The sequence below is a fragment of the Haliotis rufescens genome, unplaced genomic scaffold (assembly GCF_023055435.1).
Source record: "Haliotis rufescens isolate VD_foot unplaced genomic scaffold, xgHalRufe1.0.p SCAF_105, whole genome shotgun sequence".
Classification (NCBI taxonomy): domain Eukaryota; kingdom Metazoa; phylum Mollusca; class Gastropoda; order Lepetellida; family Haliotidae; genus Haliotis; species Haliotis rufescens.
In genome coordinates, this window is record NW_025963786.1 from 799,740 (window position 1) to 827,115 (window position 27,376).

The following is a 27,376-nucleotide window of genomic DNA, read 5'->3' on the forward strand; positions in this document are numbered from 1 at the left end:
TGATTTTAAAATGCATGGGTAAAATACCCACAACACCAAAAGCTTATCTGGAGCTCTGCCCGGAGACTCCAGGGGCTACTTGGATAAGGCTAACTTAGCGCTACAATTGTAGGCCTATGTGAATGTATGGGAGTGATCATCGTAGCTCTAAGATCACTTTGTGCAAGTGGACGCTGGCTTTTACACACAAGGTCATACGCTGTGTCAAAAAAATAGAACTAACAAGCTGACTTACATTATATAATGATTAATCCCTTCACTAAATAATAAACTTTGAGTTCATATATTTTCCAGACAAACATGTCACTTTTATGTTACATGCAATCCACAACTTGATTAGTTCTAGGGGGGCACGGGTGGCCCAGTTGTCTAAGGCGCCGCGATTCGCTGTGCAGAGTTGCGTCCCTTGGGCACGCCAGAAACCTATGATTGTGGGTTCGAATCCCTGTTCACCCTGATTATGTTTCTAGGTTTGTCAGCACCATACCTGTGCTCGTGGGATTCACCGAAGTGGTAAACGTCTGAGACCTGCATCACTTCGGGCTTTCCTCCCACATGAACTTGACATGCCGTGATATAACTGGAATACTGTTAAAAGCGGCGTTAAACCCAACTCACTCACTGATTAGTTCTAGTAATATCAATAAGTGAATTGTCTGTCCAGACACAAGTATTTTCAGACCACCGTCATATAGCTGGAATATTGTTTAGTGTTAAACAACAAACAAACAGTCCTTTTATCTGATAGCAGTGACTTCCTAAATCATCATTACCCCTTGATTTGTGTGCCTTTAAGTTATTTCATCAAAGTACTCGGGAAAAATTATGAAATTTACACCACAGTTTCATAACCGAGTCACCTTTCCCACTTGGGTATGTTTGAAACAAAATGTGAAACGGAAATAGATAGGTACACTTTGTATTTGAACAACAATATACATGTTTCATTCTACATGATCACTGATCATTCACACATAACAGTCAACAGTATCACAAACCTGGCCAGTTTTTTACATCATTCTTTATCAAATATTCATGAAGAATCCTTACGAAAATTTCATGAAAAATCCTTGTGAAGTATTCATGAAGAATCATTGTGAAGTATTCATGAAGAATCAAAGTATTCATGAAGTACCATACTTTATGAAAATTGTACCGTATTGTAAGTATCCTGCTTCTCAAAGTATTTCTTAGTATCCTTAGTTATGAGGTATTCATTAATTATCCTCCCTTGCGAAGCACATCTTCCCGAGGCAAGGGAGTTAACTGACTCTAAAAGTCCAGTTTCCACCTTTGCCAAACTAGGCTGGAATTTCTGGGCTTGATCATAGCGACACCAGTGGCTATTATGAATCACGTCCCTTCTATTACCTGCTTCTTGACCATTTAGATTTGACCTCTCATGTCACTTGCATTTGCTTAAAACAAAATGGCGGCACCCAGTTAAGACGGTCTGATTGATGATCAAGATATATCAAGGTAATAAAACGAGTCTTACCTCGCGAAGTGCATCAAATCAAGTGAGCACATTGATTAAAAACATGAAAAGATTTGGAAAATATGTCATCGCCCAGTTGACGGTACACATCAATTGCAAATCCATGTTGTTAACGAACCGGATGTTGATTTCGTTTAGCGATTTTGATTGGACTATGCATAGACTCATTAGCCCAGCCGAAATTTGACTCCATAACTGCAGCCTAGTTTGGCAAGGGTGGAAACTGGACTTTTACAGCCAGTTAATTCCCTTGCCTCCGGAAGATGTGTGGAGCATGAATTCATGTACCAGCCTTCTCCACAAGTATCCAGCTTCACAGAGTGTATGTCACGTTACTCAAACTGCCATTCCTGGAAAAAGTCATTTCCTTTATTGTCCACCACAATGAATGCTGGGAAATTCTCCACCTCCACCCGCCATATTGCCTCCATACCTGCAACACAACAGAGCTGGGTCACTGACAGAGAACTAGAAAACATGCACTCAAACTTTGACCACTGCTGTCACATACATCTTCCCGAGGCAAGAGCGTTAACTGAATTTAAAAGTCCAGTTTCCACCCTTGCCGAACTAGGCTGGAATTCCTGGGCTCATCGTAGCGCCACCAGTGGCTATTAAAAGTTATATCCATTCTATGCCTCTCCTATATGGACCAATCAGATTCCACCTCTCGTATCACATGCATTTGCTTCAAACAAAATGGTGGCGCCCTGTCAAGATGATCTGATCGACCATCAAGATCTATATTGTGATAAAACATGAGCACCTGGATTGAAAACATGAAAAGATTTGGAAAATATCTGTTGACAACGAGTTAGCGGTGCACATGCTTTGCAAATCCTGCAATCGACCGAACTCTGCATGACAGTTTACGAACCAGATTTCGATTTCGGTTCGCGATTTTGATTGGACAATGCAAAGACTCATTAGTCCAGCCAAAATCTGACTCCATAATCCCAGCCTAGTTCGGCAAGGGTGGAAACTGGACTTCTATAGTCAGTTAACTCACTTGCCCCGGGAAGATGGTCACATATGGACAGTCCTGTCCATGTGAATTGACGTCATTCAACACCAAATTTGTCTGCAAACTCAGACTTGATGATGTATTTCAATCCAGCAACAAGAGCAAAAGTGAGCGTGGCTCACTAAAACCCCCAACCAGCATAGTGTGTCAGTAGTTTCAAATTTAATGGCTAGGATAGGGTTAGGGTTTTAAAAATTCATAAAAAATATTTTTTTTCTCTTTTGACTGGACCCCTCCATATGACACAGTTAATATGTACTAAGTTTGAGATGAATCCACTGAATAGTGTAAGAGAAATCGCGTGGACAAAGTTTTCGGACGGACGTTAGGGTTTGAAAAATTCATTAAAAAAATGGAAAAATAATAAAAACTTTTTTTTTCTTTTGATTGCACCCTTCCATATGACACAGATTATATGTACTAAGTTTCAGATGAATCCACTGAATAGTTTCAGAGAAATCGCGCGGACAAAGTTTTCGGACAGACGGACGGAACATTTGTGTAACTATATAATTAATGCTAACCACCCAGGGACAGTGAGTCGGTTTCACATCTGGACTGGAAATGGCCACCAGGTCATGGTTAAGTCTTCCAATATGTCAGTGGTGTATTTCTCCTACATCTGTATCGACAAGGAGCGGGGACATTTTTGCTCGCATGCCATAAAGTGAGTAAGTTAGTTCCCAAACCTTTGTGAACATTTTTCTGTTACATCATGCCAGTTTAATGTTGCATCACAAGTTTAGAAATATTTCCATCCCGTAAATCGGTCGTGACTCCCATACTTTAACATAGACTTACGTTCATCATAGCCCTGTGGTGTGGAATAAAGCCCCAGGTTCCACAAAGTAATAATTGTGCAATGACGGTCGTAACTTAATGTAGAGCTATCACTGTCGTTTTGTAGAAGGGGGCCCTGTGAGTTAGTGAGTGAGTTGGGTTTAACGCCGCTTTTAACAGTATTCCAGTTATACCACGGCGTCTCACCTTAATGTGGGAGGAAAGCCCGAAGTGATGCAGGTCTCAGACGTTAACTACTTTGATGAAACCCACGAGCACGGGTATGGTGGTGACAAACCTAGAAACATGATCGGGGCGAACCGGGATTCAAACCCACAAACATAGGTTTCTGGCGTGCCGAAGAGACACAACCCTGCACGGCGAATCACGGCGAATCACGGCGCCTTAGACGACTGGGCCAACCCTGCCTCTCCGCACCCCTGTTAGTGACTTACCATGTTCAGGATATTCCAGGACTTCAACTTTCTTGATGCAGTTCTCGGCCAAGATGGCTGCTGGACCCCCGATGGATCCCAGGTAGAACCCACCGTGGCTCTTGCATGCTTTGGTTACCTATGTGGACATGGGATTGGTTACCTGTTAAGGGGTTTGTTACCTGTGTGGACATGGAGTTGGTTACCTGTGTGGCGGTTTGCTACCTGTGTGGACATGGAGTTGGTTACCTGTGTGGGGGTTTGATTACCTGTGTGGGAGTTAAGTTACCTGTGTTGGTGTTTGTTACCTGTGTAGACAGGGTGTTTGATTACCTGTGTGGGAGTTAAGTTACCTGTGTGGGTGTTTGGTACCCTGTGTGGACATGAGGTTTGGTTACCTGTGGACGTGGGGTTTGGTTACCTGTGAGGACATGAAGTTTGGTTACCTGTGTGGGAGTTTGGTTACCTGTGTGAAAGTTTGGTTATATGTGTGGACATGGAGTTAGGTTACCTGAGTGGACATGGGGTTTGGTTACCTGCGAAGACATTGGATTTGGTTACCTGTGTGTAGATGGGGTTTGGTAACCTGTGGACGTGGGGTTTTGGTTACCTGTGGACGTGGAGTTTGGTTACCTGCGTAGACATGGGGTTTGGTTACCTGTGTGGGAGTTGGTTACCTGTGTGGGGGTTTGGGTACCTGTGTGGAAGTTTGGCTATATGTGTGGACATGGAGTTGGTTACCTGTGTGGAAGTTTGGTTACCTTAGTGGACATGGAGTTGGTTACCTATGTGGGAGTTTGGTTACCTGTGTGGAAGTTTGGTTACCTGTGTGGACATGGAGTTGGTTACCTGTGTGGGAGTTGGTTACCTGTGTGGACATGGAGTTGGTTACCTATGTGGGAGTTTGGTTACCTGTTTGGGGTTTGGTTATATGTGTGGAAATGGAGTTAGGTTACCTGTGTGGAAGTTTGGTTACCTGTGTAGACATGATGTTTGGTTGCCAGTGTGGGAGTTTGGTTACCTGTGTGGGAGTTTGGTTATATGTGTGGACATGGAGTAAGGTTACCTGTGTGGACATGGAGTAAGGTTACCTGTGTGGGAGTTTGGTTATATGTGTGGACATGGAGTAAGGTTACCTGTGTGGGGGTTTGGTTACCTGTGTGGACATGGTGTTGGTTTCCTGTGTGGAGGTTTGGTTACCTGTGTGGACATGGAGTTACCTATGTGAGAGTTTGGTTACCTGTGTAGACATGGTGTTTGGTTACCTGTGTGGGAGTTTGGCTACCTGTGTGGACATGGAGTTACCTATATGAGAGTTTGGTTACATGTGTGGACATAGAGTTGGTTACCTGTGTGGACATGGAGTTACCTATGTGAGAGTTTGGTTACCTGTGTAGACATGGTGTTTGGTTACCTGTGTGAGAGTATGGTTACCTGTGTAGACATGGTGTTTGGTTACCTGTGTGGACATAGTTTGGTTACCTGTGTGGACATAGTTTGGTTACCTATGTGGGAGTTTGGTTACCTGTTTCGGGGTTTGGATACCTGTGTGTACATAGTTTGGTTACCTGTGTGGGAGTTTGGTTACCTGTGTGGGCGTTTGGTTACCTGTGTGGACATGGAGTTGGTTACCAGTGTGGGTGTTTGGTTACCTGTGTAGACATGATGTTTGGTTGCCAGAGTGGGAGTTTGGTTACCTGTGTGGGAATTTGGTTATATGTGTGGACATGGAGTAAGGTTACCTGTGTGGACATGGAGTAAGGTTACCTGTGTGGGAGTTTGGTTATATGTGTGGACATGGAGTAAGGTTACCTGTGTGGGGGTTTGGTTACCTGTGTGGACATGGTGTTGGTTTCCTGTGTGGAGGTTTGGTTACCTGTGTGGACATGGAGTTACCTATGTGAGAGTTTGGTTACCTGTGTAGACATGGTGTTTGGTTACCTGTGTGGGAGTTTGGCTACCTGTGTGGACATGGAGTTACCTATATGAGAGTTTGGTTACATGTGTGGACATAGAGTTGGTTACCTGTGTAGACATGGAGTTACCTATGTGAGAGTTTGGTTACCTGTGTAGACATGGTGTTTGGTTACCTGTGTGAGAGTATGGTTACCTGTGTAGACATGGTGTTTGGTTACCTGTGTGGACATAGTTTGGTTACCTGTGTGGACATAGTTTGGTTACCTATGTGGGAGTTTGGTTACCTGTTTCGGGGTTTGGATACCTGTGTGTACATAGTTTGGTTACCTGTGTGGGAGTTTGGTTACCTGTGTGGGCGTTTGGTTACCTGTGTGGACATGGAGTTGGTTACCAGTGTGGGTGTTTGGTTACCTGTGTTGGCATGCAGTTGGTAACCTGCTTTTTTATCTTACGTTTTTATCTTGCTCATGGAAAAATGTAACCAAACCCTGTGTCCATCTCCAAACTAGTTTGGTTACCTATGTGGGAGTTTGGTTACCTGTTTCGGGGTTTGGATACCTGTGTGTACATAGTTTGGTTACCTGTGTGGGAGTTTGGTTACCTGTGTGGGCGTTTGGTTACCTGTGTGGACATGGAGTTGGTTACCAGTGTGGGTGTTTGGTTACCTGTGTTGGCATGCAGTTGGTAACCTGCTTTTTTATCTTACGTTTTTATCTTGCTCATGGAAAAATGTAACCAAACCCTGTGTCCATCTCCAAACTAGTTTGGTTACCTGTGTGGACGTCGAGTTAGGTTACCTGCATGGGAGTTTAGTTACCTGAGTGGACATGGAGTTTGGTTACCTGTGTGGACGTCGAGTTTGGTTACCTGTGTGGATGTGGAGTTTGGTTACCAGTCTTGACATGGAGTTGGTTACCTGTGTGTGAGAGTTTGGTTATCTGGATGGACATGGGGTTTGGTTACATTTTTCCATGAGCAAGATAAAAAGCAGTTTTCACTTACAAAGTTTGTCACTTCACCTTCATTTAGTCTGATTAAATCCTTTTCAATTTCTGAAAGCATATTCAATGAATAAAAATGTGCTCTTAGCATTAAAGATTTATGGTTTACAGAGGATAATATTCTGTCAACAAGGACCCTGTCCCTCCCAGCTCACCTCGCGACTGCGGTGGCCCTTGGCCAACATGACCTTGCTGCCCCCTGCAGCTTGGAAAGCGTTCACATACGAGTCCATCCTGAGTGCTGATGTCGGCCCAAACGATCCACTTGCATATCCCTGGGTCAAACACACACAACATAAATGTCTGGGTCATACACAATATTCCAGCTGCCGTCAGCCTAAACAGTCTGCTTGTACATCCTTGGGATTGGTCTTAGGACTGTATTATACTTTTGCCGACCCCTCTCCCATTTTGTGGTACTTTTTTTTCATGACCCTCACCCTCTTTGTAGGGCGGTCGGGTAGCCTAGTGGTTAAAACGTTCGGTCGTCACGCCGAAGACCCGGGTTCGATTCCCGACATGGGTACAATGTGTGAAGCCAACTTCTGGTGTTCCCCGCCGTGATAAAAGCGGCATAAAACCAAACTCACTCACTCACTCACCCTCTTTGCTTCAAACAAAATGGTGGCGCCCAATCAAGACGATCTGATCAAGATGTATATTGTAATTAAACACGACCTACCTCGCGAAGTGCATCAAATCATGTTTAAGTACATGAACAGATAAGGAACATATCCGTTGACAGCCAGTTGAGTGAGTGAGTATGGTTTTACGCCGCTTTTAGCAATATTCCAGAAATATCACGGCAGGGGACACCAGAAATGAGCTTCACACATTGTCCCATGTCGGGAATCGAACCCGGGTCTTCGGCGTGACGAGCGAACGCTTTAACCACCAGGCTACCCGACCGCCCCGACAGCCAGTTGAGGATACACTCTTTTACAAATCCTGCAGTCGACCAAAATCTGGACATTGAAATCCATGTTGTTTAAGAACCGGATGTTAATTTCATTATGGACTATGCATAGACTCATTTGTCTAGCCAAAATATAACTCCATTATTGCAGCCTACGTTCGGCAAGGGTGGAAACTGGACTTTTACAGTCAATTAACTCCCCTGCCTCAGGAAGATGGGAACTACAAGAAAAAACATAATGTACCCAAGTGGGGATTAGAACCCAGATCAACATGCAATGAAAGAATCGCTGTGCAATGGCTAATAATTTTGACAAGGTTTACATTCCAGAGTTGTCCCCCTTACTTTTGGTGTTTTGGCAGGACCGGCGTAGTAGACTGGGTGATCCTTCATATACTGCGGCATCTCTTCCCCCTTGTCTAACCTCTCCTGCAGCTTAGCGTGGGCGATGTCCCGCGCAACCACCAGCGTCCCCGTCAGAGTCAGGCGAGTTCTGATTGGATACTGGTCAAGTTGTTGCAGCACTTCACTCATTGGTCGGTTCAGATTCACCTGTAACACATGCATTCAAGATGGGCAAGGTAGTATTGGGGAATAGGTCAATTATTTGTTATTAGTTGGTTATAGCCCAAACAACATTAAAACACTAAAATTATAAAAATTAATTTACTTTTGACAATCCTCCAAACAGCTATTATATTTATGGTTTATGGAATAAATATAATTATATTTCATACACACTGCTATTAAATTATATTATCGATAAACGTAATAGCTGTTCGGAGGATGAAACCACTGCCATTTGCAAATTAAAAGCTGCTCAAATGACTTAGGAGTCGCCAGTGGAAACCCCCGATCAACACACTGTTTCATCATATGCCCCCACATTATACTGCAAATACTTGTGGGTATACGAGGTGAGGTGAGGTGAAATTGGGTTTAACGTCGCGTCCAAGATTATTGCACTTATATAGCGACGTGCATTTACGTGTGTGGCTGCTTGTACTAGTCCGGACTGATTCCGATTTATAGTGCTAGCCCACTGAGATACCATGCTGCAGTTCAACATGAATACCCCACTCAGACCCAGTATACTGACTCCGGGCCGACCAGTCCTTGTTATAGCCCCTTAATGCAGAGCGCGAGACAGGGCATGGGCGGATACAGCTTTTTTGAAAAGAGGGGGGTGCACAATTAAGATCTATTTATTGTCTTTGGTGGTAATTTATACAGAAATAAAGATTTTTTTGCACCCCCGCACCCCCGCACCCCCCAAAAACGTGTGGCAGTCTTTATGATGATGCAGACAGTGCCCGAGAAACAAAGACTATTATTTTGTTTTAGCCTGACAAATAATATTTTTATTAATTTTCAGTTATTGGTAAATTTATATCATCACAATTCCTTTTGTTTTTGGGTATAGCTGTCTGATACAATGTATTGACCTTACCTGCACGACCTCGCCTCCAAGGTCCTTTGGCTCAACCTCTGGAAGGTACTTGATGGGATCAGTCTCAAGCTGTTCTAGAAACACGCCCTCTTCTGTTATTTTGCCAAGAGCCTAAAGCAGGAACAATATTGCTAAAATATGTTGAGGACAACTTTCTCAGAAATATTATTTGCTAATTTACTGAATCTGGTTCCATAAAAAGACAGAGGGACCCAAATAAGGATTCGAACTTGGGTCTTAGTTGTTACAAGCAACGCCTTAACCAGTAAGCTACTTAACCACCCCTAACATTAACAAGCGCACCTGTCTGTCTGCTGCACACGACACCCCGATACCAACAGGACAGGAAGCTCCGTGTCTCGGTAGGCGAATGACTCGGACATCGTGACAGAAATATTTGCCTCCAAACTGTGCCCCAATCCCCATTTTCTGTGTCAGTTTGTGGATTTGCTGCTCAAGTTCAAGGTCGCGGAAAGCTCGGCCATGGTCATTGCCTGATTAATGAGAAGTAAATGAATGAATTATTTAATCATGTTATGGTATTCACTTATTTAAATTTTTGTTGCAAGGTTGCAAGGTACTTTTAAAGACCGTCAGTTAATGATAAATCTACTAAACTCTGAAAATCCTGATATGATCAATGCTGTTGCTGTATTCTTAAAACATGTCTTTAAAATGAGGAATGTGTAACTTGATTTAAAATCTGATCATGTACATCACGTGACAATGTTAATATCCAATCTGCATTGTACTATGGGCCTTGATGCCTAAAATACTGAATAAACTGCCTGTCTGTCTGTCTGTCTATTTGTGGGGGGCACAGATGGGGGCGCCCCCCCCCCCCCCTTTTTATTTCGAAAAAAATCTTTATTTCTGTATAAATTACCACCAAAGACAATAAATAGATCTTAATTGTGCACCCCCCCCCCCCCCTTTTCAAAAAAGCTGTATCCGCCCATGTTCCCCCTGTATAATTTTAAGCTTGTCAGCACCAAACCTACGCTGCACAGTCAGTTTTTCTTCACTCAATTACTAAGTTTTCATTAAAGACAAAAAGAAATGATTGAAAAACTGTTTGGGTCCAAACAAGGAAATCCTCATCCATCACAATCACAAACAAGTCAAGTTCCATTTGTTGGAGCAGTAGTCACTCTATGCCCCCAAAAGATTATTGCCCAGGCCACACAGACAGACAGAACAATGTCTCGGATAACGTATGGTCACCTGATGCGGGGAGTGTGTCCAGGTAGCGTGTCGAGGCCAGCTTGACTGTTTTCAGCGCGAGTTCTGCTGACGTTCCTCCGATAACAATGGCCAGATGATAGGGAGGGCAGGCCGCTGTACCTAATGTCTGACCAAAGAATAACAAATAACATTTTGCAATGGAGGCGTCTTTACCATCTGTAACACACTAACTGTTGGGGCTGTTAACAAACTTCTGATGAAATGACCAGCCTGCAATGCCGATAGCATGGGACTAATTGAGACCCCGTGAAATGTCAATCAACAAAACACTTCAAGCAGCATAAAGCTTTAATAATCTTTCTTTTAAATAGGACAAGTCATTTATCAATGGATGGGTGGGCTGGTGGGATTGGTCTCAGGATTACCAAATTGTACGACCCATCCGACCCCAGTTCCCAACCCCATTTTATGTAACTTTTTTTCAAACACTGTGCCCCTGTCATACCCAAACACTGATCTTTTGCACAATAAGGAAATGGTACCGAAATTTGATGTCAAAATATTTTAGTTTGGTTTAATGATGTAAATATGATTGTTCAATTTAACGCTGTCAAGGTTACAATTTTCACAAGTCTTACAAAAACAAAGACGAAGATGCACTGAAAAGTGAAAAAAGAACAACATTTGACATCAACATGGCTTGGGGCATCTATGTACATTTTTGTATTACTAACCATGATCTTTTCCTCGAGAAACTTCCTAAGTCTTTCAGGATTTAGCAAAGCTTTTGTTTGTTGATAGAGGAAGGTCTTGTTGGCTGAGCCTCCTCCCTTGGCCATAAACAGGAAGTCGTACTGAGAGGAGTCCGTGGTGTACAGCTCGATCTGGGCCGGCAGGTTTGTCTTGGTGTTGACCTCGTTAAACATGTCCAGTGGCGCCACCTAGGGGGATATTCATGTTTGTACAGGGGATGCAATTCCTTGTATTAGAGTGCCAATAGCTTGGTAAGAATCAATTGCACGGTCTAACAACAAACTGAGAAGTAATATATGTTTAAACAAAATGATCATTTCATGAAGCCATAAACCGTAAACATAAACAAGTTAAGTGGACAAACACAAGTAAATGAATATGTACAGCATAAGTTACAAAATAAGCCTGTTAATTCAGAACAACAGGAAGGGAAAAACTGCTTAAGGTAGATGCTGAGTTTTACCTTGACCCCCATTTTTTTGGGGGGGGCCAGGGGACTCATTTCTTACACACCTGTGTGAAATCGGATTCCAGTTCCGTGATTGGCTATCATGCAGCATTTAACCAAGTAAAGCACCATACGACAGAGACCCTCTATAGATCTTAATATTACACAAATGAATTCCTCTGCCCAATTTCATTAAAATCAGATCTTAGTTTCCGCTCAACCAAGATCTGAGGACATCCCATTAAGGGTCACGTCAGAACGACCTTTCATCCGACATATCAAAGCGTCGCTCACCAGATCGTGAAAGTGACAGTCGGAATGTGTTTTCTAATCATGCAACCTCGAAAACGTTAACACGGGGTATTCCTTACGACAGTTACGGCCCGCATGACAAAATTATCATCTTTCTCGCTTCCATGGGATAAACATTTGAACGGAGAATGAGTTGCACAGTACGTGGGAAGCACTGCCATACAATCTCAACCATATATTAGGCATCCCTAATGTTCGCTTGTTCAGTTTTTAAAATCTAAATCGAGAACTGTGTCAACATATTTTTCAAGTGTAATGGAATGGAAGTCGCCAGGTTGAAACGAGTGCCGTGAAGCTCAAGAAAGCTGCTTTCTAATTGGTTGATATCGACTTCTTGTTAGACATTTCAGTGTTCGGTCAAAGTTCGCGTAAGGTCGTTCTGACGTGACCCGTAATGGGATGTCCTCAGATCTTTGTTTAGCGCCAGCGAGAACTTAGATCTGATTTTAATGAGATTGTCCCTCTGCCAGTTATTACATGTAACACCTTTGGGATTCAGGGTAAAAACGGGTCCCTGGAATCCCATGCTAGTCATTAGATGTGAGTTAACGGATCAGGGGATCAGACATGCTGTCTTGGTCGATCACGTGACATCATAACAGGACAGCCCGGGCTTCACTGGATTGTCTGGTCCAGACTAATTATTTACAGGCTGCCTTCAAATCCAGCAAACTACAGTTATAACGAACTCAGAGAGGCCACTACTTATAACTCGTCATAACCATAATTTGTTAGAAGCATTTCGGATGTCAGACATCTGGGATCAAGTCACGTATCCTCATCACTCTAGCCATCACATTTCATTGACAGAATTTATCCACTTTAAAGTCTAAAGCCTAATCACTGTTTTACAATTGTTAATTGAGGATAAAAATTGAGGACAAGTGTCAGTACATAATCCATTTAATCACTTGCCTTCAATTATTATCGCTTTGAACAGCCACTCATAGCTGTGGATGTCTTGATAGGCTGATTGGTGATACGTGAGTGAGTGAGTTGGGTTTAACGCCGCTTTTAACAGTATTCCAGTTACATCAAGGCGTGTCAGCTTAATGTGGGAGGAAAGCCCGAACTGGTGCAGGTCTCAGACGTTTACCACTTCGATGAAACCCACGAGATCTAGATCATGACAAACATTATCGGGGCGAACCGGGATTCGAACCCACAATCATAGGTTTCTGGCGTGCCTAAGGGACGCAACTCTGCACAGCGAATCGTGGCGCCTTAGACGACTTGGCCACCCGCGCCCCCGGTGATACGTGATCAGGTTAGAGATTAAAAGTTTGTTGCAAACATAAACATTGTCGCTAACAGAGTACACACAGGACCACAAAGTGATTTGCTGTATCCGTTATCTCTCTATAAGCCTGTTCGGTATATATCCATCAATTTTATATGATGAAATATACTGCAAGTGGCCAGGATCAAACAAACAGTTCGTTATATCCGTCAGCTCGTTGTAAGCTTGTTAGTTTACTGTAGCTGAAATATTGCTGGGTGCAGTGATAAACATCAAATAAAACAAACAAATATTACCTGTGAATACCTGAGGTTCCTCTTGGTGTACGTGTTGTAGATTCCCCTGGAGAGAGCATCCTCATCCCTCCCCTCCGTCCACACGTACTGACCTTTCTTACCTGGGGGCAAATATTGAAATATGTCACTGCATCATGCCTTAACATAACCTGCTACAAGTCCAAAGACAATCTTGTCTATTTGGTACCATTTCATCAACTTGATTGACGGAATAAAGATATTACCAGCTACTGTTACCAAGACCTGTTTCACCTAAATAAGAACCCCTTTCAAACCACCCAGCAACATGTAGGTAGTCGACAGCTTTTCAGACACGGTTTCTCCTGATTGCAGCGAGACGGCATCACTTTGTGACTGCCATCACACTCAGAAATGACCTGCGGGATGCCAGTGGCATTGACGCTTTTACTCAGACAGAGTGTAATTGTCTCCGTTTGGCTGGTCTCCGGTCACGGAGGGAATGCATTCACCTAACACTGACCCGTCATCACAGGCAGGCATATTTGGATTGGGCTGAAGATCACGTCAATTGGACAATGGACAGACCAGGACTAGACTCAGGACTCAACAGATAGCAGAGCCCGAGGGAGGCGTAGACAAGGAGAAAGATGTCAGGATTCCAACACAGCCGAACATGATCACAATGGGGGAGGAGGGCTCAATCATGATTTTGGGTGGGATCAGTAGAGCTGGAAGAAACGATCTCCGCGTCCTACAGTCAGGCACAATGACAGGCGCTACAGGGACGTTCTCGATGTGTACGTGAGATGTGTACGTATGCTGGTGCAATCAGAGCAGACTTCATCCTCATGGACGATAACGTGCGACCTCATCGTGCCAGGGATGTTGATGCCTACTTAGAGCAGGAGACCATTGTCCTCATGGAGTGGCCAACCCGTCACCAGACCTCAACCCTATCGAATACGTGTGGAACGAGCTGCACAACGCCCTGTCCCACCGGCAACTCAACAGGAACTCGGCAATGCTCTTACTAAAGAGTGAAACAATCTTCGCAACCATCCATTCGCTTACTGGAGTATGAGACGACGATGTCTGACTTTGATCGCATCATGTTGATAACATACATGCTACTGAGAGTTGTTTTTTCTAACAATGAATTGGTTTTCGTGATTTTTAAAATTATTTTTACATTTCAGTTTTGTTCAGATACTCTCAACTTGACTGGTGATCTGACTGATTATTGGTGACATTGTGTCGTGGCCATTGATAACAGACTTTTGTTCATTAAACACAATGTTGTTTTTGTCGAGATGCACACAATTTGACGTATTAAACATGACATAAGGCATAAGGCAGCAATAATCGAACAGAACAATGAAGATCGAGGCATGGTTTATTTAATGATACAACATCGTTCTACCATGGGGGCACGGGCGGCCCAGTCATCTAAGGCACCGTGATTCGCTGTGCAGAGTTGCGTCCCTTGGGCACGCCAGAAACCTATGATTGTGGGTTCGAATCCCGGTTCGTCCCGATTATGTTTCTAGGTTTGTCAGCACCATACCCGTGCTCGTGGGTTTCACCGAAGTGGTAAACGTCTGAGACCTGCATCACTTCGGGCTGACACGCCGCGATATAACTGGAATACTGTTAAAAGCGGCGTTAAACCCTGGGTAAATACTTTTAAGGCTTGTGCATTAACATCCTTAAAGAGGCTGTACATAATGTTGAAATCTCATATGAAAAATAAATGAGTGAGAGTTGTTTATCGTACAATGCAACACTGCAGGGAGAATAAAACACAGCACTCTAAGTCGTTTATCAATCTCATTAAAATTAGATCTTAGTTCTCGCAAAGCTTAACAAAGATCTGAGGACATCACATTACGGGTCACGTCAGATTCGACCTTGCGCGAACTTTGACTGACCAATGGAATGACCAATCAGAAGGCAGCTTTCTCGTGCTTTACGGCACAAATTTCAAATTGGCGACTACGCTTTGCAACATATTTTGACAAATTCTCGATTACAAATTTGAAACCTAAACAAAAGAACATTCTGGAATGGCTAACAGATGGTCTAGATTGTATAGATTCAGTCGTTAAACCCGTAACTATCGTTCGGAATACCCCGTGTTAAAGTTTTCGAGATTGTATGATTAGAAATCACATTCCGACTGTCACTTTCATGATCTGGTAAGCGACCCTCTGATTGGTCGGATGAAAGGTCGTTCTGACGTGACCCCTAATGGGATGTCTTCAGATCTTTGTTAAGCGGTAGCGAGAACTTAGGTCTGGTTTTAATGAGATTGAGTCGTTTATTCTACCAGCAGTGTGTTATTGTTCGACAAACAACTCCCTCTTGTCATTCATTTCTTAATTAAAGTGGTGATCCTAAGCAGGCATTGAGCAGGAGAAGAAGCTTAGTCGAAATAATACACTATTTCAATCTTATTACATCTTCAAATGATTCGAAGTCAAGACATTCGTAAACAAATGTTACTTCGTTGAAACCTCACAATGGAATACTCAGCTATTTTCGTTGAGATGGAACTGATGTTCCTCCTAGCTTTCACCTACCGATACAGATAGCTGTTCCCGTATCCTGGCAACCAGGCAGAACCATCCCAGCAGCAACATTTGCGTTCTTCAACAATTCAAGAGCCACACACCTGTCATTAATGGAGGCCTCGGGATCTTTCAGGATATTTGACAGTTGCTAGGATATAAAAAACAAAACAGTTAACCATTAATTATTGTTCATGCAGAAAGAGACTGCCTATGTGGTCCAGCGATAGAGCGTCCGACCGGAGTGCGGAAGGTTGGGGGTTCAGTCCTGGCTGTGTCAAACCGAGAGATGTTAAAAGATGGTACTTGTAGTTTTCCTGCCTAGCACTTGGCATTAGGGGCTAAAACAAGGACTGGTCTGCTCGGAGTCCGTATACTGTGTCTGAGTTGGGTATTCATGTTAAACTGCGGCATGGGGTATCTCAATGGACGAGGACTATAAAATCAGCATTTGTCTGGACTATCACACACACACACACACACACCCCTGCTTGCTTGAGGTCCCAGGCATGGCCAAGAGCAGACTTGTGGTGATAGTGGTGACCATGGCTACGGCTGGGATGTGTTTGGGTGAGGTGCTTTTTTGAAGCTGGAAACAGGTTCATGAATTGATTCCACTCGGGGATCACTCGAAAGGGAGAAATGCATAGTGCGAGATAGGATAAGTTTTAAAATGTATAAAATTTGGTAAATATTGAAATTTGGAAATAAGGAACTAGAAAGGAACTAAAAAGTAAAAAACCCCGAACAAAATAACCTTTATTTTCCAATTTGCCCACCAAGGGTTGAACAAAACAACATTAATTCCCAATTTGCCCACCAAGGGTGTTTAGTTGGGATCCCTAGATCCATCTCTCATGTCTAATATTCTCCCTGTCACTATTCCCATCTTGCACATCAAATGTTTAAAAACTGTGGAAAAAGAAATTGGAATAAGTTAGGAAACAGAAACTTGATGTCACAGTTTCACCTGGAGATGTCCGGGTCGAAGGAGATGGGAAATGTCAATCATGGCGGTCTCAGCCAGCAAGGTCAAGGCTGCAGGCTCTATGTGAAGAACCTTTCTTCCCTTCACATCAAACGTTGAAACATTGTCACCTATGAAGATGAAAAAACAACTTATTAATATATTTTATATTTATTTCTCATTCTGTATTTCATATTGCAGTCCCTTCTGTTTTTTGAGAAAACAAGACTGGAAATGTCATCCCTAGAGACAAAATCTATTCCTGAACACAGTGCTGCCCTCACCGAACCAGCCAACAAACATGTCACTCATCAGTTTGAGAACGCAGCAACGCCCACTGAAGATACAACCGGGCCCATTTGTGATAAGGATAAGGTAGAGAACAATAAATATATATCAGATATTAATAATGTTTACTTAACCCTGTATTACATGTTGCATGTTATCCGATGGTTGGAGGAGGGTAAACCTTCAGTGTAGACTGGTTATCAAAGGCTCGACTATGGGTAGGTGTAGTAACATTAGGCGCACTTCTTCGCACACCGGGGGGCACGAATCCCGGTTCGCCCCGATTAGGTTTCTAGGTTTGTCAGCACCATACCCGTGCTCGTGGGTTTCACCGAAGTGGTAAACGTCTGTGACCTGCATCACTTCGGGCTTTCCTCCCACATTAAGCTGACACGCCGCGATATAACTGGAATACTGTTAAAAGCGGCGTTAAACCCAACTCACCCACTCACTCTTCGCACACCAACATTATTGTCATTATTGTTAAAATAACCATACTTCCGAGATTGACAAAAATAAATGTCATAACCACTGTGTCCCCTCGACACTCCTACAAGAGGGGAAAGCTCATGTGGTAGTATCCGGGTTCCACTACCCGCGCCATTTAGGGTTGGCGATCTGTAGTGCAACTACCAGTGGCCCAACACTATGGACTCCTTCAATGTCTCCAACAGTCTTAAATCTAAAAAAAAACATCCCCCACAATAGCTGCGACTGTGCAGTTGCCATGGAGAGCCATTGTGGAGGCAATTACCCAGGTTTCATAAGGGTTGCATCGAAGACTAGTAGGATATAGTAGATCGAAGCCGGAAGGCGATGGTATTCCTGTTGACTTGCTGTGCAGCTTTGTGTAGATATCATGCAGTCGAGGTACATTCGTAAGGCTCAAATGGGTACATGTGAAGCTCATCTGCGTCTTCCTGTCCTACAATTAAGACAACGCCAGTCTGGTTGTCCTGGCCGCTGTTTTTTTCGAAATGAAATCCCAGCAAACCCCTAAATGGACTTTGCCGCATCTGACCTGTTATAAACAGGTGAGGTGAGGTGAAATGGGGTTTAACGTCGCGACCAAGATTATTGCACTTATTTAGCGACGTGCATGTACGTGTGTGTATGTGTGTGGCTGCGTGTACTAGTCCGGACTGATGCCGATTTATAGTGCTAGCTCACTGAGATACCATGCCGCAGTTTAACATGAATATCCCACTCACACACAGTATACTGACTCCGAGCCGACAAGTCCTTGTTTTAGCCCCTTAATGCCGAGCGCCAGACAGGGTAACAACAGGTACCGTCTTTTAACGTCTTTTGGCGGACCTTCCGCTCTCTGGGCGGACGCTCTACCACTAGACCACGGAGGCGGTCTGTTATAAACAGACTTGACATACCCCATACCGCTGTTGCAGAAAAAGAGTCAAGTGTTCATACGGCTGCTGATGCAAGTGCACTACATTCAGATCCCAGGCTGGAGGACAAAGGTTCTCGGCAGAAGCCTTAGAGCATGGCCTGCAGTTCCGGGAACTTGGAAACTTTCTGATCTCTCTGAACTGCCATCACAGAATTAAAGGCTGTTCGATAAGTAGCAGCGGTGCCGCCCTTTAAACAGTGTGCGCGACGACGGCAAGTTGTCTGCAATAAACTGTGGACAAACTGTGACCAACTCGTGTTATTCCTGGACAAGCCGAATAGCGACTCCTGCCCCTCACATGGCCACTTTTGCGACCGGGTTCCGTCTTAGCGCAAACGGGCAACCCTAAAACAATTGTCAACTCGTTGCGTAATGGTTCACATATTATTTCCCCATGTATTATATATATTTCAGATGCAATTTAAAGCACTTTGAGACATGCGGAATCATACAGTATGATTGAACACATTTAACTGTGTCTTGGGTATATTTTTAGATGCAAGACATATGTAAAATCAAAAATTATTTCTGAGGGATTCTTTGACGAAGAACTTAAAATCATACGCGCATTCTGATTGGTTTGTAGTATTTTCGCACATAACATTCATCGATAGGGGGCGAGTCTTCTTGCAGGTTACGGAAAGGGGCGAGTGGTGACGAATGTCATTTTGTAAAGAGTCAGTGTATTGTGTATTGCAGGAGAACATGGACATTCTTCATTGGGAAGAACTTCAGCAACCGGTGATACAAAGGTTTTACTCACACATATTCCTCGTCCCCAAGAACCCACTTTGAAATTACAGTTGATTCACAATCGTCACTTCCTCGTGAGGCGGCCTTGGTTCAAGATGACGTCTTTGTCACATCTTTGGACTAGGATCAATCCTGGTATTTCATGATCAGCATCAACCAAGACGCCTATCTTCATGTGCCCATCCACAGTAGTTTGTTCGTTCTTGTCACCAGGAACATCATCTCCAATGGCAGTACTCCCATTTGGAGTTTCTTTGGCCCTGTGGTAATTTACAAGGATAATAAAACCTATTGTCAGCATTCTCCACGATCAGGGCATCAACTTTGATGCCTGTATTGACAGTTGCCTGCTTCACCACCCAAACGATTGCATCCTTCTGTGTCAATGGAACTTCACTCAGAAGTTGCTAGTGTAACTAGGATGGCTGACCAACCAGATGAAGTCGGATCTCATTCCAACTTGTTCCCTGGTGTTTATAGGGGGTCTCTTTCACACAGACTTGGGTCTCCTCGGACAGGTGGCTCAACATACAGTCACTGATCCAACCTGCCTTGAGATGACCTCTCCACCTACGCAACTAGCAACTTCTTTCTCTTCGGACTCCTGAGGCGGTCGGGTAGCCTTGTGGTTAAAGCGTTCGCTCGTCACGCCGGAGACCTGGGTACAATGTGTGAAGCCTATTTCTGGTGCCCACTAACCCACGAACCCATGCCCACTAACCCATGATCCAGGCGATGCACGGATGGCATAAGCCACTACCACACAACAATAGGTGTATGTGATACGTGAAAACCCCTGAGAGGTACTAAATACGCAAAACCCGACAGCATTTAGAATGAAGCAAGTCCAAAAATGGCAGGAAACAAAGCATGTGCCACAAACTCACAGTGTACTAGACGACTAAGAAAAAGGAACAAACAAAAGTATGTAAGATCACTCAAGTGAGTAAACAAAATCAATCTGTATTTGAGAGAAAACAAAAGTAGGATATCCACAACATTGACAAGGGATAACGTTCACAGAGGATCTGCATTCGTCAGCGAAAATAAGAAGAGAGATGTGTACGTTGCCTGTTCGATGAAGGCAGGATGTGTTCGGGTGAGTAGTTTCAACTGTGTCCTGGAACAGGTTTTCTCTCTTAGGATGACGCTTCAAGTCATGTTGGCTTGTTCGATGAGGACAGCATGTGTTCAGGTGAGTAGTTTCAAACTGTGTTCAGAAACAGGTTTTCTCTCTAGAGATGATGTTTCCAGTCATGTTTTTGCAAGAAACAGAAGGGAATGCAATATGTAACGCAGGATTAAGTAAAAAGTACACCAAACAAAATCTCCTTGGAGGATACATATAAGAGATTTTTTTCAATTAGTCAATGCAAGTTTATGTCAAATAAATAAACTGTAAGTATTGGTCTTTTGGTATGTTTTTCCATGGTGGCATATGCTTTCTTCCCTTGTCAAATTTGAAAAAAAACAACCTTTAAACTTTTAAAGACAAACCTGATAATTTTTTCCACGGGACTTCTGCTTTCTTCTCATGTTCAAAGATGTCCTGGTAGAAGAATGGCTTGACATCAGCAGCCGCTGCTGCTTGTATGCCGCTTGTCTGTATCTGTCGCAGGTGCTTGTGAAGAACTAGCCACGCCCCCTGCAGGGCACGACCTCTCATCCCTGACCCAAGCATCTAGTAACAAACAGCCCAGAGATAAACCTTGTTCATAGTATAAAGCGACTGAATGATTTGTTTGTTTGTTGTTTGGCGCCTCACTCAGCAATACTCCAGCTATATGACAGCAGTCTGTAAATGATCGAGTATGGACCCGACAATCCAGTGATTGATATCATGAGCATCGATCCACGCAATTGCGATACGATGGCATGCATCAACCAAGTCAGCTAACCTGACCACCCAATATCCCGTTAGTCACCTCGTAATGTCGCCTTTTTCGGCAAGCATGGGTTGCTGAAGACCTATTCTATCCCGGATTTTCACGGGTCTAAAGAGGTTAACAAACAAGAGAAAAGTCCTGTCACGTGATAAGCAGTGTCGTTACTGGAGCAAATAATTCCAAGCAAATAATTCCCAGCGCGAGACACCTTTGTTACGCTCTCATAGTATAGAGAGCTCCGCGAACAGACTATCGCTGTGAAGAGCTTGACACGACAGGTGCGCTGACCCGGGTGGTTCAGCCTTAAACTGACAGCGCATGTGGTATGCGTGATATGAGCTGTACTATCACACCTATAGACAGTTGACCAGTAATGGCTTCACCTCAATCGGTTTCGTTCACGCTGGTGTATGGACAGTATTTCTTTTCGCCAAAACAATCTATATATTTTCATGTCATGAAACATATATTCTGTGATTCAATGGTGACCATGACTACTTATATTGTAATTGTAAACCACTTGCTAGCTGTCCGACACGAGGCGGTGGGGTCAGCTGATCATTCATTCATGGTCGCTTTGTTGACGTTATGCAATCAGTATCGTAGGATCATAGGTTTTCTGACGTCATAAGTATGTATGTATGTATGTATGTATGTATGTATGTATGTATGTATGTATGTATGAATATACATATATATATATATATATATATGTGTGTGTGTGTGTGTGTGTGTGTGTGCGCGCGCGCGTGTGTGTATACTGAACCGCAAAAGAAACGTCACCATGGATAGATATAGGAGAAACCTTATATGTCCAAACACTGTAAACATACTTTGAGACATATTAAAAAGATGAAACTTGGCAAAACTGATCATCAAGGTTGAAATTAAAGTGTCAAATTTCTTAAAGTGAAACGTAACAAAATGGCATCACAAGTCAGTATCTCGTGTGTCCGCCATGTGCATTGATTACTGTCGTGCAACGTCGATACATGAATGGATGAGGAGGTTGGTGAAGACCATAGGCACTTGAGCTTACACTTTGGGGAACGCCTGGAGCAGTTCAGCTGCAGTTGTCGGCCTTGGTCGGACGTCAATCAGTCGTCTTTGAATCTCGTCCCACAGGTGATCAATGGCATTTAAATCGGGACTGAGGGCAGGCCACTGCATGGTTCTGATGCCATTCTGCTGGAGGAATTCTCTTGTTGCTCTCGCAGTGTGGGCATGGGCTGAAACTCGTGGTTGCGGCGACGTGCCAAATGAGGTATGGCGTGTGGTCCCAAGACTTGATCAATGTACCGAGCTGTGACACCATTGCATCTGCCTGGACCGATGTTCTGGAAGACCACAGGGCCGACCCTCTGTGCAAGACCGATTCCACCCCACATCATGATGCTCGGTCCACCCCACGAGTCTCTCTCAACAACACACGCATCCGAAGAACGTTCCCCACGGCGTCGCCCGACTGTCTCTCTGCCATCTGCTGTTGAGATTCAGTAACGGCTCTCGTCTGAGAAGAGGACTCTTCTCAACTGCTGGAGGCGCCAATGCTGGTGCCGTGTTGCCCACTGAAGACGGTCCCGGCGATGACGTGGTGTCTGAATGAGTCCTCGGCGTGGCCTGTGACAGTAGAGGTGTCTGCTCGTCAATCGTCGACGCACGGAGTCCGAACTAATGTGTCGCTGGTGTGTTCCCATGGTCTGTCGAGCAGTTTCCGCAGTAGTAACAAAGCGATCTTGAAGATGCTGTCGCACAATCTGACGATCCTGACGTCGGATGGTCACCCTTGGTCATCTGAAGTGTTGGTGGTCTGATACCGTTGCTTGAGCCTGAATATGGTCCTTACGTGGACTTGAAATGCATTGGCGACTTGCCGGGCGGTTTGTCCAGCTTGCAATCGTCCAAGGGTTTGGTGTCGCTGATTTCTTGTCAGGCTTGGCATGTGGTAGAAATTCAATAACGAATGAATGCTATCCGATCTGGGTGGATTTTTATAGGGAAAGAAATGGGGGAGCGCATGTGCACGGAACACACGTGCATCGGGTTGCCATGGCCGTTGTCGTGATGCGTTTGGGTGATCGGTTATATTGTCTGCTTTGTCATCAAATTTCATTTTTCCGGAGAAGGTAATGTTAAATTTTAGAAACTTTGACAAAAATTACCCAGATATTTGAATGACAACTTGTCATGCAACGTGACTTGGGTGACGTTTCTTTTGCGGTTCAGTATAAGTATAGGCGATGCGGAACAATAAGTGTGAAGATGTTTTCTAAATCTTTTCATGTTTTTAATCAAGTTGCTCACATGATTTGATGCACTACGTGCAGGAAGACTCATTGTTTTACAATACTGATCTTGATTATCGATCAGATCGTCTTCATTGGCCATTTTGTTTGATGGGACATAACTCGTAATAGCCACTGGTAGCAACACGATCAAGCCAAGAAATTCCAGCCTAGTTCGGCAAGGGTGGAAACTGAACTCTTAAAGCAGTTAACTCCCTTGCCTCCATCTTCCCGAGGCAAGAGAGTTAACTGACTATAAAAGTCCAGTTTCCACCCTTGCCGAACTAGGCTGGTATTATGGAGTTACATTTTGGCTGGACTGACGAGTCTGGGCATAGTCCAATCAAAATCGCGCACCGAAATCAAAATCCGGTTCGTAAACTGTCATGCAGAGTTCGGTCGATTGCAGGATTTGCACAGCATCTGCACCGCTAACTCGTTGTCAACAGATATTCTCCAAATCGTTTCATCTTTTTAATCAAGGTGCTCACGTGATTTGATGCACTTCGCGATGTAAGCCCCTTTTTATCACAATATAGATCTTGATGGTCGATGAGATCGTCTTGACTGGACACGCCATTGTGTTTGAAGAAAATGCAAGTGATACGAGAGGTGGAATCTGATTGGTCTGTAGGAGAGGTATAGAAGGGATATAACTCGTAACAGCCACTGATGGAGCTACGATCAAGCCCAGTAATTCCAGCCTAGTTCGGCAAGGGTGGAAACGGGACTTTTATAGTCGGTTAACTCCCTTGCCTCTGGAAGATCAGGTACATATCACTGAGACAGGTGAGAAAAGAATTCAAGAAATTGTAAAAGAAAGGGACAAATTGTCATCAACTACATATGATAATACAATGTTCAAAATAAATTATATGGAAATAACTGAAATCCATTTTTATATTTGTTTGGGTTACTTGGTGCATGGTATATAAAAAGACTTTATGACGAATGGTGGATATTTGTTGCCAATTACTACCTTGATTGTATTTCAATTTTGATAAATAAAGGATAGATATTATCTATGTATTTCTTAAATATTAAATATTAGAAAATCATTAAAAAAATTCAGACACAAAATACCCTATAAAACTACCCATGAATATGTAATTAAACTGATACATATATAATATATAAGGTTTAAATACTTAATTATTGGTGCTACAATTTTTCATTTAAAACAATATATTCATACTAATTTTCAATCTCTATTATGATTGTGACCACAGTGCCAACATCAAGTTTGCTTTGACAATGATCAGATGATTGTAATAGATAAAGTTAATTCGTAATTTCATCAGACCTTGCTTTTTTATGTTTCCTTATTCTAAACTGATGTTTCAAATTCCCATACAAACAAAGTTATAGCATCATTCTTCTTTCTCTTTACATCAATACATTGCACAATGATTTGATATTTGATATCTTTGTTTACTTGTGCATGTGTATAGTATTAGATTACACGTGCATGACTTTTTAGCTGTCATTATATATGAAATAATCTTTTATCTGTAAAAACAAATAACATAGATAAATGCATGTGGACATAGCTACATGAAATGATGATGGGGTTAAATTTGCATTGGGCTTAATACTATAGGTGTCTTGAAGTACTTTTGAATGAAAATCGGGATATGTGGCAATAGCAGGATAGTGTGTGGGTTGTAAGGGAGATAACTTGTCAACATAATATATGTCAACAAGAAGACATAGCTATTGTTGACATCTATTTATGTATCTTACACATATTGTGGGGTAGTCAGTATGATTTGTTGCTTGTTGGGACAAATCTCTGTATTCTAAAAGAATGAGTATCAGAATTTTGTAAGAAATGGATCAATAAATTAACACCTGTTATCACCCAAAGCTTTGGTTTTGGTTTGGTTTGTTGTTTAACGCCGCACTCAGCAATATCCAGCTCTATGACGGCGGTCTGTAAATAATCGAGTCTGGACCAGACAATCCAGTGATTAATATCATGAGCAACAATCCATGCAATTGGGATTGATGACGTGCATCAACTTAGTCAGCGATCCGGACCACCCGATCCCGTTAGTCGCCTTTTACGACAAGCATAGTCGCCTTTTACGACAAGCATAGTCGCCTTTTACGGCAAGCATGGGTTGCTGAAGACCTATTCTACCCCGGAATCTTCACGGGTCATCACCCAAAGCACTAAATCATCAGACAGAATTTATAAGGGGCAGCATAATCTGGGTATTTTTTTTATTTCAAAATGGTATGTCTGTTGAAAATGACAAACATTGGTTGTTGGATGCATTGTAGATTTCCATTTAGCATATTTCTAAAATAAATATTGTCAGAATTTTTAAAAATTGAAATCAGATGTAAGGGGAAACGTTGGCATTAAGTAAATTTGAAATCGTTTGTTTTTTTCTTAATGTTATTTCTTTATCAATTATTACTAAAGGCACGGATGCAATAAATCTAATTATAGACCCTTGGTAAAGACCAGCCAAAAATGACCGTGAGCTGCAAATGTAGGCTTATGTCGCGGTGTATCTCCAGTTTTGTTACACTGAAATTCGAAGACCCGGGTTCGATTCCCCACATGGGTACATTGTGTGAAGCCCATTTCTGGTGTCCCCCGCCGTGATATTGCTGGATTATAGCTTAAAGCGGCGTAAAACCATACTCACTCATGGTAGATCTAGTATGAAAAGTAGTTTAACTTCTTTCAGTTGCATTTAGAAGTTGGTGTGATGAAGAAAGTTCTATGGATGAACAACTAGTTGTTATGTTTGAATGCTGCAATAGACAAGGATCTAACACAAAGGCTAATAAATAAAATGAGTTTGTATTATTTCAACGATGCAATGTTATCCAGACAAACCGAGTGCCTCGCTGTTTTCTGACGTAGAAAATGCCGTGGCAATATACCGTTTTTTATGGCCTATTCCCCGCTATCATTATATCTTCCATCGTGTCAATTCGTGTATTAGTTGAAGACTGAACCAATATTGATATTCTAAACTAATAACCACTACAAAATATGGGCTAGTTAAAAAGATTCAGTTGTAAATGACCAATTTCGAATGAAGGTGAAACAGAGTAACGTTTTAGCTTGGCTCCGTCTATACATGTCACTAGTTGTCGCAGCGCATATTGATCCAGGAACCAGCCTGGAAACGACAAGTTGGACCGTCGCTTACATCATTTCAAAAGGAGAATTATTGCCCTTTGGAACAAAAAGCAATCTCACGTTCGGCTATTTCCGTCAAGCCTGGGCGAGCAGAGCCGAGTAAACTCGGTGGTTATCCGCTTACAAAAAAAAGCTCAAGGACAGTCTAAAGTCCCGTCCCTTTAAAAACACACAGGACCGTCGACATACTGCCCCATTAAACTGTTTGATAACACTTGTGTATTTGGGCCACTAGCGGGTGGTATATGTTATGGATGATCAAAATAATTTCGAAATCCTAGGGCAAAATAATGAATGCAGGAGGCCGAGATTGGGATCTAAAACACAGTGTCAAGGTAACAACATAATATGATAACAACGTCGAGGATGATAACGCAGTGAAACTGTTCCCGATTCTTAAACAATTTCAAGTTGTAATGAAATATTGCAAATGATATTTCATCGGACACATTACCCTGAAAAACTCCCTTCTATGGTTGTATTAAACATCCCTGCTTATTGACATTATTCGTAAACATGCTAGACCTTGAGCTACCTTCTCACACTTGTCCTGGAACGACAATTGGGGGTGTCGCGTCAGTGTAGATCTGTCCCTATCCCAGACCAACCTCAACGCTAGCTGTTATCGAGAGGTATTCCTGTTGCATACGCGCGTATAGTTCTACTAGACTGCACATAAGCTTAACGCGCGACAAAATTACATATGTGGCTAATAACAAATACCATTCAAAATTTTTAAAAATTCATACGTTTTTGTCTGAATAAAAATGGAAAGCGAACAGTATTCCGGGGAACATTTTTTTCGTAACAAATAAATTGAAGTAAAGGAATGTTTTACACTGTA

The 27,376-nt window shown here is 42.9% G+C and overlaps 1 protein-coding gene across 1 annotated transcript; it reads right to left on the reverse strand.

The window, feature by feature from the left end:
- Nucleotides 1-903: 903 nt before the first annotated feature.
- Nucleotides 904-27,185, reverse strand: LOC124112720 (fumarate hydratase class I, aerobic-like). The gene is made up of 13 exons (XM_048392011.1): nt 27,068-27,185; nt 20,696-20,879; nt 16,753-16,880; nt 15,795-15,933; nt 13,255-13,355; nt 10,940-11,146; nt 10,245-10,371; nt 9,324-9,514; nt 9,021-9,131; nt 7,916-8,122; nt 6,810-6,929; nt 3,758-3,875; nt 904-1,931 (listed from the first exon to the last, which is right to left on the reverse strand). The coding sequence occupies exons 2-13, from the start codon at nt 20,877-20,879 to the stop codon at nt 1,831-1,833; spliced, it is 1,734 nt and encodes a 577-aa protein (XP_048247968.1). The 5' UTR covers nt 27,068-27,185; the 3' UTR covers nt 904-1,830.
- Between the last annotated feature and the right edge of the window lie 191 nt (nt 27,186-27,376).